At 34.8% G+C, this 16,860-nt stretch overlaps 1 protein-coding gene across 1 annotated transcript; it reads right to left on the bottom strand.

The window, feature by feature from the left end:
- Nucleotides 1–2,029: 2,029 nt before the first annotated feature.
- LOC136210818 (cellulose synthase-like protein G3) lies at nucleotides 2,030–14,989 on the bottom strand. The gene is made up of 6 exons (XM_066002235.1): nucleotides 14,367–14,989; nucleotides 13,181–13,333; nucleotides 12,315–12,440; nucleotides 11,658–12,122; nucleotides 9,855–10,202; nucleotides 2,030–2,657 (listed from the first exon to the last, which is right to left on the bottom strand). The coding sequence occupies exons 1-6, from the start codon at nucleotides 14,982–14,984 to the stop codon at nucleotides 2,106–2,108; spliced, it is 2,262 nt and encodes a 753-aa protein (XP_065858307.1). The 5' UTR covers nucleotides 14,985–14,989; the 3' UTR covers nucleotides 2,030–2,105.
- Between the last annotated feature and the right edge of the window lie 1,871 nt (nucleotides 14,990–16,860).

The raw sequence follows: 16,860 nt of genomic DNA, 5'->3' as shown, positions 1-16,860 counted from the left end.
AATACTATTATAGTGCGGTTGGACCCTATAGTCAGCGTTGATTTATGTTTAAAAAACCATTAATTATATAAGAAAATGTGCAAAAATAAATTTAAACGTTTTAACAATTTTACTCCTAACATCAGCAGTCAAAATGAATTTTATCTATAACATTGTCAAGTTGGGTTAGTTTTAGATATTATTATAAAACACATATTTTGTTCCTTATTCTGCACAAATTGCATATCAGTTCGTTTAACAAAAGATTTTATATTTTCTGTGATTTAATAACAAAATTGAAAGTTAATACTTATTAATTTGGTGAAATATTTTGAATTTTTTTATAGGTTAATTACAAAAAACTACCATGTGGTTTGACCGATTTGCGATGTGATACATGTGGTATTTTTTGTTACAAACAGGACCTCGTGGTTGTCACCGTTAGCAAAATCAAGGAAACAGCAGTTCGACTGTTAAATCGCAGGGGTATTTTCGGAAAACAATTTTTTTTTGACTTTTTTGTTGACTTTTCTCTCTCTATCCTACTCCATTCTTCTTCCTCAATATCGATTTTCTCTCTCTCTCTTCGTTTCTTCTTCTCTCTTCAGTATTCATTCCACCATGTCCACTTCTCGTTCATCTTCTTCTTCCCCATTTCTTTTTCTTTTTCTTCCTTTCTTCTCTTCTTCCCCATTTCTTTTTCTTTTTCTTCTTCTTCTTCCTTTCTTCTCTTCTTTCCCATCTTCTTCTTTTTTTGTTTTTATTCTGCAAATTCCAGAATTCTGAAATTTCCAGAATTCTGGAATTTACCAGAAATTTAAAAAAAAAAAGAGGAGAAGAAGAAGAAGAGAGGAGGAAAAAAGAAGAAAAGAAAAGAAAGGAGAAGAAGAAAAGAAAGAAGAAAAAAAGAAAGGAGAAGAAGAAGAAAGGAGAAGAAGAGATCAATGGAGAAGATGAAGAAGAAGAGATCGATGGAGAAGAGAGAAGGGGTGAGAGAGAGAAATAAAACATTAAAAAAAAAATTAAAAAATCAAATTTCCTAAATTACCCCCGTGCCACGTCAGCTTTTTAACAGAATTTTGACCGTCTCCTTTATTTGTGTAACGGTGACAACCACGAGGTCCTGTTTGTAACAAAAAATACCATAGGTACCACATCGCAAATCGGCCAAACCACAATGTAGTTTTTTTGTAATTAACCATTTTTTTTATCCAACTTGTAAAATAGACAGTATATTTTTTTATTTTTTTTTTCACGTCTAATCATATGTTTATGATCTGTCACTAATGAATGATAAAATGATTCACATGTGAAGTGTAGATAATAAGATTCATAATTGAGAAGACAATTTGATAAATTATTTATAAAATTGATCCAACTTGACAACGTTAGGAGGAAAATTGCTCTTGGCTGCCAACATTAGGAGTAAAAATGTACTATTTTAGACATTAAGAGTAAAATTGGAGATATTTTTGCACCTTATCTCTTAATTATATTTAACCTAACTTTACTACTTTTAATTGGAATAATGCGAATAAAAACGGTAAACAAATAAATTAATTACATATTTACAACAGATGGGGAACATGTATTTATATAAGGGACAACCCTATATACATCTCTATTAAACCCGTGGAGATGCGGTTTGGAGGATTTAGACCACACGTGTAAAGTAAGAGATGGGTTGAGATGCCCGGGTTAGGCCTCAAATGGCTCTTTCTATATCATTCACTGTTATTTCCCCCATCAAAACTTAGCAATCATTATCAGGTAGAAAAGTAGGATGAGCTTGAAGCATCTCATAATATAAGGAGGAATAGTATGAAATACAATTTTAATGATCACTTTCTTTCCCGCATTCAATAAGAATTAACCTTTCCAATATGACATACATTTAGAGAGATGATCGTTAAAGTCAAATATAACTATTAGAAAATGTTTGCTATTAATATATATCATACATAATCACGTGAAGGTATAAATCACATAAAAACTACGATTGTCGGTTTTGACACCCTATTAAAAATAATTACATAGAAACGCGTAAAGATACGGAAAGTAATTATTATTGAAAACTTAGAATCTAATTACATCCTAAATAACAAACAAATACTGTATCAGATTGGTTACACCAGTAAGAAAAAAGATAGAAAATAGAAACAAAATATAAGAAATGCAGCCATAACACTAGTTTTGAAGGGGATTTTCCCATTATCAGCTCGTAAGAAAACAGCTTCATAAACAGGGCAACAATTGAAAACAACAAAACCAGAAAGGAGAATCTGCAGCAATGAACCCTCTAAATTTCCATCTCTAAAAGCTTGAAACAATCCATGAAAAAGAGAGATGAAGTTGATAAAAGCTGCCATTGAAATGGTAACAAACATAGGTGAATGAACACCAAACTCAAACATTCCTTGATCATATCTTTTCCTTAGTTCATCATCATCATCTGCTTTGCTTGTTACATTAAATCCAAATTTTGAAATCCCAAAAGTATGGAGAATGTATTCTATTAATCCAAATAAGTAACATGTGAGACCTCTTATGTACCAAATTCTTTGATCATTCCACCATGATTTGACTGATCCACCCACTAAAATGAATTCAATCAAATCTTGTGTATTTGCCCCGAGGAAAAGAAAGATATATAGGCTTAACCATTTTGTTTCTGATGCCTGCATTCATACAATTTAGAATATCCTTAATTTTACTCTTCAACATGACTTGTATAATTAATTTAGGGTTAATTAAAAAAAAAACTCTATAGATTTGAAAATGAAGGTGTAACGACCCAGTCCGGAGTGGGTGATGTCGGGGTAGAAAAGAGCGGCCTTAAGGGATCACGATGAGACAAGAATGAACTGAATCCCACGTGGGTGCAGACGTGTTTTAAAGTTGTGAGGTCAAAAGTGTTGGATTTGGGCCCAAGCTAATAATATCTACATGGTATTTACAGAAGGAATGTAGTTTTTTTTTTTGTCAAAACGAGTACGAGTACAGTGCTTGTGGACATTTACAAATCGATGACTTTTGGGTTGATATTGCTAAATTTGGTTGTTAACGACCTTAAAATCAAAATTTTCAAGAATTAAGATTGTTTAGTATCACATTTATTACGAAACCACATTTTTTAGTTTTCAAAATCAGTATTTTTGGAGCTTTCTCTCTCTACACATCAACTTTCTCTCTCCTCACCAAACAATACCTAAATGACCTCAAAACTGAAAAATTGAAGAATTAAAGTTGCTCAAAATATCATTAAATTTTTGAAATTTTTGATTTTGAGGTCGTTAACAATCAAATTTGGTTACATCAATCCAAAAGTCCTCGATTTGTAAGTGTCAGACAAACATAGTCATTGTTTTGACAACAAAAAAACCAACAATAGTCATTTATCTACAAATCAGTATATACATAACAATCACGTGAAAAAATTGTTGCTTTACAAGTCATAAAAATCCGGAAGAAAAAGAAGAGAATTTAGAATTTCTCCCTGTTGTGGAGCTTTACCGTATCCTTGCCCAAAAACCCATGTTTCACCATCATCCCAAAACCTTCCGATTTTCCCCTGCACCAGCCAAATCTTCAATCCCGATCCATAATCAATTCCCCTGATCACTGTCAATTTTAAACAGCAGCCCCCCATTCATCAATTACCTATCCCCATCCTCCTCATCCGCTACTCCCCTGTTTTCCATCACCAAAACCCTAAAAAGTTACGATTTTCCCCAATCACCAGAATCAAGTCTCCCATATTCGTCCGACCTCTTTTATTACAGCCACCCCCAATCACAACCCCTAACTCAGTGCCGCCTTAATTGATACCCTTGTTTTGGGAATTTCAACACACCAACAGCCGTGGACAAATTACCAGACGCCATACACCGCATAACCCTGGAGGAAGAGGCTTCTACAGGTTTAATTCTTCAAATCCAAGACACCATACCCCCCGCCAGACCAACTTCTTAGAGTCTGATAGGCTCTTTTGTTACATCAAGAAGTATCAAAACTCAATTCATGAAAAACGTATTGGCTGACCTGTGGAGCCCGTCAAGAGGAATGTGCGTTCTGGAACTGGGACCGAACTCCTATCAATTTGAATTCTTCCACCCAGTTGAAAGAGACAGAGTGTTAAAGGGAGGCCCCTGGAACTTTGAACAACAATTGCTACTCTTAGCTCCCTTGGAACCGGGACAGGAGCCGAAATCAGTAGAATTACACAGCACTGATTTCTGGGTACAAGTACATGACATCCCTGTTGGTCTAATGTCAGAAAGGGTTGCAGTTCACATAGGGAACTTTGTGGGAAGTTTCGTAGAATCAGACCCAAACAATTTCACAGGAGCAGGAAGAACCTATCTGAGAATAAGAGTTTCTGTTAATATCCTACAACCTTTGAAGAGAAAACTAAGAATAAGCAAAGAAGGTAGAGAATTCTCCTGGGTTTGCTTTCGATATGAGCGACTGCCGACCTTCTGCTTCTTCTGTGGTTGCATTGGACATTCGGACAAATTCTGCGAGCTACTGTTGGACGTCCTAGACCTAGACAAAGCTGACATGCCTTATTCCACCACATTACGTGCCTTAACCTGGAGAGCTACACAACAGGTACAATCAAAGTATTTGCTCTCACGTCCACCTAAGATGTAGGAACCCACAAGGTACGGAAACTTCAGAGCTACTTCAATCCAAAAGTAGAACACTCCCCCAGGAACAGACACAAGCACGGGAGAAATCAGTATCACAGATCCGAAGAGAAGAAGGCAGGAGGAACCAGAAACACAGACAACAAATATGGAAGAGGAATCCTTGATCCTTCTAAACCAGAATAGTGGAAAGAATCAGTCAGTTCAGACAAAGAATGATAATAAGGTGGGCCCTGGTCTCCAGGCCCGCCCGGGGCAATGAGTACACTAAGTTGGAACTGTCGGGGGGTGGGCAATCCTCGCATAGTTCGTATGCTGAAGGACCTAGTGTCCAAATCAAAGCCCGAGTTTGTGTTCTTAAGCGAAGTTAATGTAGCAGAGAGAAAATTGAAACAATAAGAAAGAAGATCGAGTACGAGGGGTTTTTTACGGTAGAAGCTGTTAACTACGGGGGAGGCCTCGCCCTCTTTTGGAAACAGAAAAATTATGTCAGTTTGCTCCGCTTCTCGCGGAACTACATTGACGTGGAAATAAATTTACCAGGGCAGGATTCTTGGAGATTAATGGGTTACTATGGTCATCCGGAAAGAACACGCAGGAAGGATTCCTGGGAGCTAATTAAACATCTGTCAACTCTTTCTACTCTCCCATGGATTATAATTGGGGACTTCAACGACATCAGGTCACAGGCTGAAAAATCAGGTGGTGTGCGACAGAGCCCTGCGTTAATGAGGGGTTTCAATTCTGCCATAGAGTCAAGTGGGTTATCAGACATCAGTATGGAGGGTTACCCTTTTACCTGGGAAAGGGGGCGTGAGGCAGGTAGGTTAGTCGAAGAAAGGATAGATAGAGCTCTGGCATCCTCAAACTGGCGCCTCAGGTTCCCCGAAGCTAAACTGATAAATGAAGAAGTTTCTTGTTCAGATCATACAGCTATATTTTTATCACTATGGCAGAACACTACTCATTTAAAGTATGGATTCAGATTTGAGAATGCTTGGTTACACGAGAACGATTGTAGGGACAGAGTCGCAGCAGGATGGCAGAATGAAGTTGCTTCCTCTCTTCCAAACAGATTAAAAGATTGTGGTTCTTCCCTTCATCAATAGGGCATCAAGTTGAGAAACCAATTTAAGACAAAGGTAGAAAATTGTAAATCAGTAATGCGCAGAATGAAAAGGAGAAGTGACGCCGAATCTGCAGAAGCCTATAAAGAGGCGAAAGAAGAACTTGACACTTTATTAATGCAGAAGGAGAGTTATTAGGGACAGCGAGCGAAACAACAATGGCTAAAAGGAGGGGACTTAAATTTAGGGTACTTCCACAAAGCAGCAACAGCGCGTCGGAGGAAAAACGACCTCCACAGGCTTAAAGGAAATGACGGGGAATGGAAGGAATGTGGATCTGGCTTGGAAGATATCATCTCCTCCTACTTTAGTGGGATTTTCACATCAGAGTCATGCGATCCAGACCCTATATTGTCTAACATTTCGTGCAAAGTAACCGAAACTATTAATGAAGAACTTCTTAGACCGTTCAGCCCCGAGGAAGTTAAAACCGCAGTGTTCTCAATGCATCCCGAAAAGAGTCCAGGGCCGGATGGTTTCAACCCATGTTTTTACCAAAAGTTCTGGGGAGTGGTGGGTGCGAAAGTGACAGAGGCTTGTCTCTAGTGGCTCAATTCAGGTGAATTACCGGAGGAAATTAACGAAACAATATTGGTCTTGATCCCAAAGAAATCAGCCCCTGAATATGCTTCAGATTTGCGTCCTATTGCCTTGTGCAACGTGATTTACAAGATAATATCAAAAATCCTGGCAAATAGGCTCAAAACTGTACTTCTAAGTATCATTTCAGAACAGCAAAGTGCCTTCATTCCTGGGAGATTAATCACTGATAATGTTATGTTAGCTTTTGAGGTAAACCATTATCTCAACCGAAAAACCCAAGGAAAGACGGTGTACGCAGCTCTGAAATTAGACATGGCAAAGGCATACGATAGGGTGGAATGGAAATTTCTTGAAAAGATGATGCTCAAACTGGGCTTCTCCTCAACATGGGTTCATTTAATAATGCAATGTGTCACTAAAGCAAAGTACAGGATCATCAACGGACCACATGTGCTCGGCCCCATCACTCCGCAAAGAGGAATACGACAGGGAGACCCAATCTTACCATACTTATTTCTAATATGTGCAGAAGGATTGTCTGTCGCGTTGTCGGAGCTAGAAGCGAGAGGAAAAATCCATGGCTGCTCAATAGCAGCACAGGCACCGGCAATAACTCACCTATTTTTTGCTGACGATAGCTATCTGTTTTTCAGGTCTTCAGAAGAAGAGAGCGAAGAAATTCGACAATGCCTCAAAAGATATGAAGAAGCATCTGGGCAGAAAATTAATCTTAATAAATCCTCTCTCCACTTCAGCAAAAATGTGCCAACAACAGTAAAGATGAGTATTGGTTCCATCCTGAATGTGGAAGTAGTAACAAGTCCGGGTAAATACTTAGGCCTTCCATCACTGATTGGAAGAAACAGAAGGGAGGTGTTCGAGTACATCGAAACAATGATCAGGGAGAGGATAGGCAGCTGGAGGAATAGATTCCTATCAAAAGCAAGGAAGGAAATCCTAATCAAATCGGTTAAACAATCTCTCCCATCCTATGTCATGAGCTTGTTCCTCATCCCAACTACACTCTGCGAAGAACTAGAAAGGTTGATAAACTCCTTCTGGTGGGGCTCGGAGGATGGACAAGGAAGGAAAATACATTGGAGGTCTTGGGAAAAGCTTTGCAAACCAAAACAACTTGGAGGTATGAGCTTTAAGAATTTTCACAGTTTTAATATAGCTTTTCTGGCAAAGCAGGCATGGCGTATGCTGGTTTACCCAACATCTCTTGTTGCAAGAGTTTACAAAGCTCGATACTTTCCCCAGACCACTATCATTGATGCTGAAATTAAAACAAATCCAAGTTATATATGGAGGAGCGTTATGGCTAGTATACCTTTACTAAAATCTCAAAGTTGAATGCTTGTGGGATCAGGTACAGAAGTAAATATATGGTCAGACCCTTGGCTTCCCGATGAGATAAACCCTTTTGTAGACAGCATCGCTCCCTCGGGCCGAGAAGATGAATTAGTTGCAGCGCTCAGAGAAAGTCCATAAGGGAATTGGGATCTGGCGAAGTTACAGGAGCTATTTTCTATTAGGGACAGAATGCTTATCACAAAAAGTTCAGCTGAGTCGGAGGGAAATGCGAGACAGATGGACTTGGAAATTGGAAAGGAACGGGGCATATTCAGTTAGAAGCGGCTACAGACACATCCAATACCAACCGCATGATAATGAGGGAGCTGATCTAAGCGAAGTTTGGGGTAAAATCTGGAAAACTCATGTCCCGCCAAAGGTTCGTCACTTGGTATGGAGGGCAACAACTCGTTGCCTACCTACGTGTTCTGAACTGGTGAAAAGAAGAGTTGATACGGCTGTTAGATGTCCGCGCTGCAACCTTGAAGACGAAACCGTCTTTCATGCGTTGATTTCATGTCTAGAAGCCCGTCAGGTATGGTTGTTATCAATAATTGGTGATCAAAGTAGGAGGGTTAGCTGTTTTTCTGAATTCTGGATTTATATTCAAAACAATCTGGACAAGAGTTCACTAGAATTGGCTGCTATCTTGTGTTGGGCCATATGGAATGACCGTAATTCAGTCTTATGGGAGGATAAACGACAGCCGCCAGCCATCACATTGTGCAATGCCCAGACGTTCTTAGCCAAGTGGCAACTTGCCCAGAAAGCGTCGGACACGAGAGGGGCTGCTGTTGTGAGTACAGTCTGGACCAGTGCAGAAGAAGGGAGTTTAAAACTGAATATTGATGCTGCGCTTTTTACGGAATCAGGGAAGGCGGGTTTTGGTTTTATTCTCCGGGGCCAAAGGGGCGAGTTCATCGCAGCAGGCTCTGGTCCTCTCGGTTTCTGTCAAGATCCCCTGCTAGCTGAAGGTATGAGCTGTCGGGAAGCTCTTAGTTGGCTAAAAAAGGAAAACATTGGTGATGTTCATATGGAAATGGATTCTCAGCTCTTGGCTTTGGCAATTAACGGAACCACCGAGCTAGTTTCCCCATTTGGCATCATAGTTGACGACTGTAAAGCCATGATTAATGGGCCTAATGTGTTATCCTTTTCATTTGTTAGAAGGTCAGCGAATACAGTAGCTCACATGTTAGCTAGAGCTTCGGATTCAGAGTCTGACATTAGGATATGGAAACATACCCCCCCCCCGGAGTTTATTTGTAATGCTTTAAAATCGGATGTTGAATAAGAAGTTATCCTTTGTTTTAAAAAAAATAATCTACAAATCAGTATAATCACCCGAAATTTTGTTTGAAACTAACCCATTAATTTATTCTAAAGTAGATATAGTTATAATATCAATTTTTCTAATAATTTATTTATTTAACCTTTTGTTTTTGTGAAATTTTTCCAATAGTACTACGTGTTGGTGTCATATGATAATTGAAAACCGATATGGGTTAATAATGACTATAACTATTGGTTATTTGAAAAACAATATAATATTAAGCCTAACATTTTCAACACGGTGTAAATTTAGTATTTAATAATGGGATTAAATGAAATATTTTAAGTTAGGACAATATTTAAGGGTTTAACCTAACAAAAAATTATTTATGAAAATTATTTCCAACCTGATAATGATCGAGAAATAGATTATTTGAAATGTATGTTTTTAATTTTATAGTTAAAAATAATGTCATTACATGGGCCCAATACCGTAATGAAACCATTTTTAACTATAGAACTTTCTACATGAAAACTATAATTAAATATAAAATTACAACTAACTCAACTTATCAAACTTAATTATGAATATGTCATAAATAATAAATAAAGTATGCTTTTACCTCTAATTTAAAAATTCTAAACTCATATTCATAAATCATAAACCCTGGATACTGTATTCTAGATTCCTAATTCTTAAAATAGATTAAAAGTAATGATTTTATTAGTTTGATATAAAATTAGATAAATTTTTTAAAAGTGAATTTATATGTAAATTTTCCTTAACTATAAAGTTAAAAACAGCCCATTCAAGAAATTATTTCCCATAATGGTTGGGAATAATTCATTTAAATTACCCATTTTGGGTTTAACCCAATATTTAAGCTAATAAAAATAAAATAAAAAAGGAGGTTAAAGAGGAGGGTACCTGAGGGAAGATGTAGAGATTGTTGAGAAGGGCAAGCTGAGGAAGGAAAGCATAAGTGGTTACTGGGATTGACCAAAGAGGCCAAAAAGAGAGCAAACCATATCCCAAGCCCATCAAAGGGCCCATTGACTTAACACCAAAAGTGATTGGGCTATATCTTGAAAAGGCAACTTCAAGCAACCCAATTGCCCATCTCTTTTGTTGGTTTAGCAAATCAATCAAACTTATGGGAGCATCTCCTAAAAATGCAGGGCTTTTAGGCATACTAAATATGGAATTCCAACCCTCACATTGTAATCTGTACCCTGTGTAGTAGTCCTCCACCAATGACCCATATTTGTATCCTATCTGCATCTCATTCACAAATTGCATATTCCAATTTAAACATATAATAATAATTGATGACATTTAATATGTTAGTGTTCTGTAGCAATACATCCCACCAATTAAAAAAAATATACATTAACCACTTCATATTTTTCAAAAAAAAAAAAAAAAAAAAAAAACCACTTCATATAAGAAATAAATAGATAGGGTAATTCACATCCATGTCTACTCAATTTTTTCCTTATTTTCATTATAACGTTTGAATTTCAAAATCGATATTATAGTCGTAAACATTTGCACTTATAAATGATTATTTTTACTATGGATCAAGTCAAAATGACCGATGACGATCTAAAAAAAATTTAAGAATTAATTTTTTTTTAGAACAACATTTTCCATGGAAACGTGGTTTTTCAATTTTTAAAATCACCATTTTGAAAGTTTTTTGTTTCACAACCAAACAATACCTAAATGATTTCAAAACCACAAATTTGAAGAATTAAAATTTTATAAAAATATCATTTTCATCGACTCTATAATTAAAGGCTACTTAGATTAAAAGGTCAAATGGGTCCTTCAAGTCCGCATGAAGGGTGAGTTTAGCCTAAATTAATCTTTGAGTATCAACTCACTCCTTAAAGTTGGCATGAAAGGTCAAATTAACCCATGGTCAAATAAGCCATGAAAGTATAATATATTTTTGATACCCAAACTTTATCATGTTTACATTTTAATATTTAAAATCTATTTTATACTTAAAAATTATTATATTCTGCAGCTGCAGAATGTTTTGGCAAAAATAAATTTTGGATATATTTTTATTTATATAGGTCCAATTTTAGACAATAATTAATTGAATTTAAAATTTTAATTTTATTATTTTATTATTTCTTTTACTAATGAATTAATTAGATTAAGTGATAAAACGTGAGACAAATTAATAGAAGCCAAAACTGCACTAACAAATAAAATCTCTAAAAATCTCTCAAAATAGAAGTATGGATCACGAACAATTAATTTTAATAGAAACTTTTTGAAACAGAGGCAAAATTTTTTACTGAACTCCTCAAAATAATATTAGTTTATTGATATTCTGCACTAACGCATAAAATAACGCAATGATTGCAAAACATTATGTGGCTGCGCATATAACAGTTTTAAGTAAAAATTGATTTCAGGTATAAAAAATGATCATTTATGCGAACTTGAAAGACCAATTTGGACCAATTTGGGCCAATTTGACTCTTTATTCGGTTTACTTGATTAGAGTGGTCATCTTGATCTACGATAAAAAAAAAAGGGAACCTTATATTAGTAAAGTGCAAAGTTCAACGACATAATGTTCAGTTTTAAATTCTAAGGGCCATAATAAAAGTAAGGACAAAATTAAGGGATAATAGTTGTAATTTACTCGAAATTGATGGGATGTATTACTCTACAGTTATATAATTCATTGTAAAAACGAGATGAATTTACCTTAGAGCCCCAATTTGTGTTGTTCTCATAATTGCAAGTTGAAACTTGATGAGCTAATGCCAGAACAGATTGGGAGTGAAGAAGGGGTTTGTAATTAGGATTATGAAGAAGATGAGGATATGGTGGGGAAAGTTGAGGAATTTCAGGTGGAACAAGAGTGGATGGACCTCCAAAGAAAACTCTTCTTGAGAAGAAACAACCAGTTCCAACATGATTTGGTCCCTTTAATCCATCAAACCCAATTGATTGAATATAAAACAACCGTTTATATGCACAACCATATGTATCATTCTTGTTTATCTTATGGAATCTCTGAGGAAACTGAACATACCCTACTTTTGAAAGTAGTTTTGGGTCACATAGGTAGCAAAGTGCATCAAGTGGAGTTTGGGGATTGTTTGAGTACATGTCACAATCTAAGGTTAAGATAATTGGTGCATTTGTCATGATGCTAGATACCCTTAGCTGCAAAATAATTTTAACATAAACTAACAATTACAAACATAATAACAATAAGACTAAAAAATAAAAAACATAGTAATAACATCACTAAAGTAACATGCTTGTTAGTTATTAGTGAAAATGTTAGATAAAATAGACAATAAGGTGTATTTTTATATGTTAAATGGGTTAAAGAAATAAAAATGTCATACTTACCAGAGTATTGAGGGCACCAGCTTTAAAGCGATGAGGTGAATTCTTGTCTTTCTCTCTAGAAACATAGATCAAGTTTGGCATGGAACGCTCATTCATGTCTTTATCTTTACAACCATCCAACAAAACCTGCTTAATTAATTATATAATTAGTAAATTGTGAAATAATCATTAACCTAATTAAAGTGTTAACACCTATTTTAAAATATTTTTATTTTTACAATTAAAGTGTTTACACATATTTTAAAGGGCTAATATATTAACAGTTTCCTGAACTTGTCCAAAATAGTAGATTAGCTCCCTAAACTTTACAAGTGTCTCACCAGTTCCCTAAACTTGCTTATTTCGTATCACCAGCTCTTTAAACTTGTCTATAAAAATATATTAGCTCCCTGAATTTTGTAAGTGTCTTACCAACTCCCTAAACTTGTTTATTTTGTAACAATTAAATACAAAACTTATTAAACCTAAATTCTAAAAATACGTCTGCATCTATTCGAAAGGTAATTTTTCACTTCTCATACCTTTCAACCTATTATAAGAGTTAGTGATGCAAATTTGAAAGATTGAATGAAGGAGGATCGAGAGTTACTATTATGGTTTTTGTATTTAATTGTTACAGAATAAACAAGTTTAGGGAGTTGGTGAGACACTTGCAAAGTTCAGGAAGTTAATCTACTTTTATGGACAAGTTTAGGGAGCTGGTGATACCAAATAAGTAAGTTTAGGGAGCTGGTGAGATACATGCAAAGTTCAGGGAACCAATCTACTATTTTGAACAGGTTCAAGAAACTGGTGATGTATTAGACCTATTTTAAAATATTTTTATTTTTACAATCCATGTATGTAGAAATAAAAAAAATGCAAACCTGAATTACAGTAGGATGATGATGTCGAGTGAAATTATGAGTCCATTTGTTGAAGGCCTTCTGCTTCTCTTCATCTCCATTAATATACTCTTCCTCAACTTTCCCTCTCTCAACTACTTTTTCTATTTTCAATTTCATGCTTTCGTACATTTTCTGTTTAAAACATCCTTCCGATCAATACAACATATATCTTTACGAATCAAATTTAATACTCAATCCGTTTCATAATAAATGTCGTTCTAGAAACTTTAAAAAACATTATAAAATAAGGATGTAAATGAAAATATTACAAAAGAAAAGATGTAAATGACGAAATCGTTTAAAAATTACATATAGCTCCTTAACTACTCTACATCAGACCTAACAGTAGAGTTTCTTTTTTTTTTCTTTGAAAATTACATAAAATATATTTATAAACAATACATTAATTTATTTCTTTCAGTTTTAAGTTTTTTTGTTGTTTTATTTTTTAACTTTCAAATTTTCCCTTTTTCTATTTTATTTAATAATAATTAAAGTTTCCAAATCACTTTTTTTTGTAATTTTAAAAATATTATAAAATATTTCATTTTCTATTGTATTTGTGAAATTATTTTGTATTTATGAATTAGTTGTGTGAAAATTCCTATCTTTTTTATTATAAACAATGAAGTGAGATGTCATATACGAGTAGTAAATTGTATTTTTCCTTTGTAGTTATCTTTTATTTAAATTAAATTTTCCTTATGGACTTCACTCCAAATTGTCTATTAAATTAATAGGATAGACTGTAATTTCCTATTTTAATAAAATTTATAAATCATGGTCAGTATTGATAAAATAAAATAATAACTAGTGAATATTGGACCGAAGCCAGAACTTGAGGAGGATAAGATATTTCTGTGAGAAAATGACACAATAATGTCATATAGGCGTGGCAACTTTTAATTCATGGTTGAAAATTCCAACTCCATTATTACAAATTATATATGATATTTTATTCCAAACACATTTTGAAACGAAACTAGAAAATATATCATACAAATATAAATATTTGTCTTCATATGGAGAATTTTTCTCCGTACGACGTCATTGTAATAAAGCCATTAAGCTATGCTGATTATCTGAGTGGAGGGATTAGTGATAATTTCAGTCGATTTAATATTATGATTCTTATTTAAAGTATGAAAAGTAAAAGAAATCGCACCTTAATACGGTGATCATCATTAGAAGAATTAAAACCTTGTTTGGAGTCAAAATAAGCTTGAGGGGACCTGTTTAGCAACTTATTCTCATCACAAAAAGGTAACCAATGAGTAGCAAATTTAGCCGCCTCCATTAAAGCAAAGAGAGTCAAAGCTGAGCCACCGTCGTCTGAAACATAAACAGATACTTTCTCGCGAGGATAATCATACGCCATTACGGATAAAGCCGTGTTAACAACACTAATTGGCGGTTCCTTATATGGATCTGCCGTACAAATAAACACATCAAGACCCGGATATTCACTTTCTTTAATAATCTTTTTCAAGTTTTCCGGGAACTCTTGCCGGCGAACCGGATACATCCGAAGAGCCTGCATGTTTATCCACATCAAGGTTAGAATCATATCCGAGATAACCAAGGTTAGGGTTATGCAAAAAGTGGAGATGGTTGGGGAGTGGATGAGGTTTTTGGCATGGTGATAGAATAAAGATAGGATGGCACAACCGTAAATTGGTGCAAATACACGGTTGAAGATTGTTTGGGGCATTGGTTTTACTGTGTGAAGAGGAGGTGCATCGGCGGCGGATGTGGTGGTGGTGGATGTTCTTAGCTCAGCCATTGATACTGAATTCTCAAGAGTCAAGATAATATACATCAACTTATTTATAGAGCCTCCTCATGCACCAATAATTAAGTTTTGTTTGTCAGGTAGTTATGTTTTAAAACAAAATTATATTTAGTTGATCACGTAATTAAGGTTTTGAGTTTTATAATTTTTTTATATAATTTGTGAAAAATCGAGGCTTTCTCCAGAGAAATTCTACAATACTCCTGATGCAATATACACGCTTCAATTAAAAAATGCCACTTTTATGCATTAATTACTTAACACCAATCATCTCTCATAGATTATTATACATACATTTTTTAATTGGTCGCATGTATTGCACCCGATATATAGTAAAAGTTCTCTTCTTTAAGTAGATCCCTTGCAATTGAAGTTTTTTGTGCACATTTGAGCTCAAACACGAAATTTAGCGATTTGATGTCATTAACCACCCAAGTCAACCTTAATCGGTGAGTTTGTATTATTTGATTATTATTATGTTTGTCGTATATTTATATTGGTAATCTTACCTATTTAGTCAATTGATATATATTATTCAAGTTCACTGATTTTTTTTAACCAAACAAGTTTGTAATGAAGTTTTAATCTTAATAAAAAAAATTAAATTTTACTATATATATCAGCCTTGCTCAATACCAGTAGATATTGGCCGCTTTAGTTCAAATACAACATATTGAACCTCACGATTTTAAAACACGTCTATATGTATTCACAGTCATTCTCATTTCATTTCCGATATGAGATTTGGTTTATTCCTCCCTCATCTTTATCTCTTATAATAGCTCATTGCTCAGACCTTCTACTCTGGCAATATCCACTCCCAGCCGAATCGTTACAACAAACTATATATGTATCGAAGTCTTATAATGAATATAAAAAATAAAACGGAATGTGGTTCAAATACTTTTCTAATGTGAAGAAATTTTGGGTTAAGTAAGTGGCAAAGTAAACCTCGTTTTCCGTATCCTAACCAAAACGACACCGACTTGACATGGGTTTGGGGGAAAAAATGAGAGATGCACAATCCTTCTATTAATGATGCAATCAACATCTCATCTCGTATATGAAGATAGAGGGGTGGATATGGACCGAAATATCTACTTCTACCCGGCTGTCGAGGATACTCGGGCTCTAGATTCAAATAACTTAGAGTTATGTATATGGTTCTATTACATATTTTTGATCTAAAATTGCTCTATATAGGGCCAAAATTATTTTAAGTTGAAAAGGTTAAAGATTAAATTTTTATTATTTGTAGTTTGAGAGCAAATTTGGAGTTTTTATTCTTAAAAAAATTAGTGAGATATTCATGTGGTGTTTAAAAAGATGGCGGTCTATGTAATATGTTGTTGATTAAATTGTAGTATTAAATTGGGGAAATTGACTAATCCGCAAATGGGTAAACACAGGTCGTCAGCTATTGGCCCATCTTTGCTAGTTGTTGGAGAATTAATGGAAAATTACACAGTATAGGAATCATTTCTGTTCAACAAAATGATACGTATTCAAAGTACTGCTAAATATATATTTTTTTTACACCAATTACGTTAATATATGTATAAGGATAAGTGAGATATCATTTTTCTTTCTCACATTCGCATCTTAGATGCACTTCGAAAAAAAAAAAATTATTGGGTATGTGAATATTGACTGTAAATAAAGAAGTGATAATTTCGGTCTGTTATGGTGCATGTCGGAAATGGTTAAAATTCTAAATTCCAATCGGAAATTTATGGATGCAAACAGGGGCGAAATTAAAGGAGGATTGGGGTGGGATCGAGCCCCGTCAGACCGTCGGAGAATTGAGAATTTTTTTTTAGTAATGGTGTCTGATAATATTTTGGAAAGAATTATATTAACTCTATTT

The sequence above is a fragment of the Euphorbia lathyris genome, chromosome 1 (assembly GCF_963576675.1).
Source record: "Euphorbia lathyris chromosome 1, ddEupLath1.1, whole genome shotgun sequence".
NCBI classification, from domain to species: Eukaryota; Viridiplantae; Streptophyta; class Magnoliopsida; order Malpighiales; family Euphorbiaceae; genus Euphorbia; species Euphorbia lathyris.
This window is presented reverse-complemented; position numbering and strand designations above follow the sequence as displayed.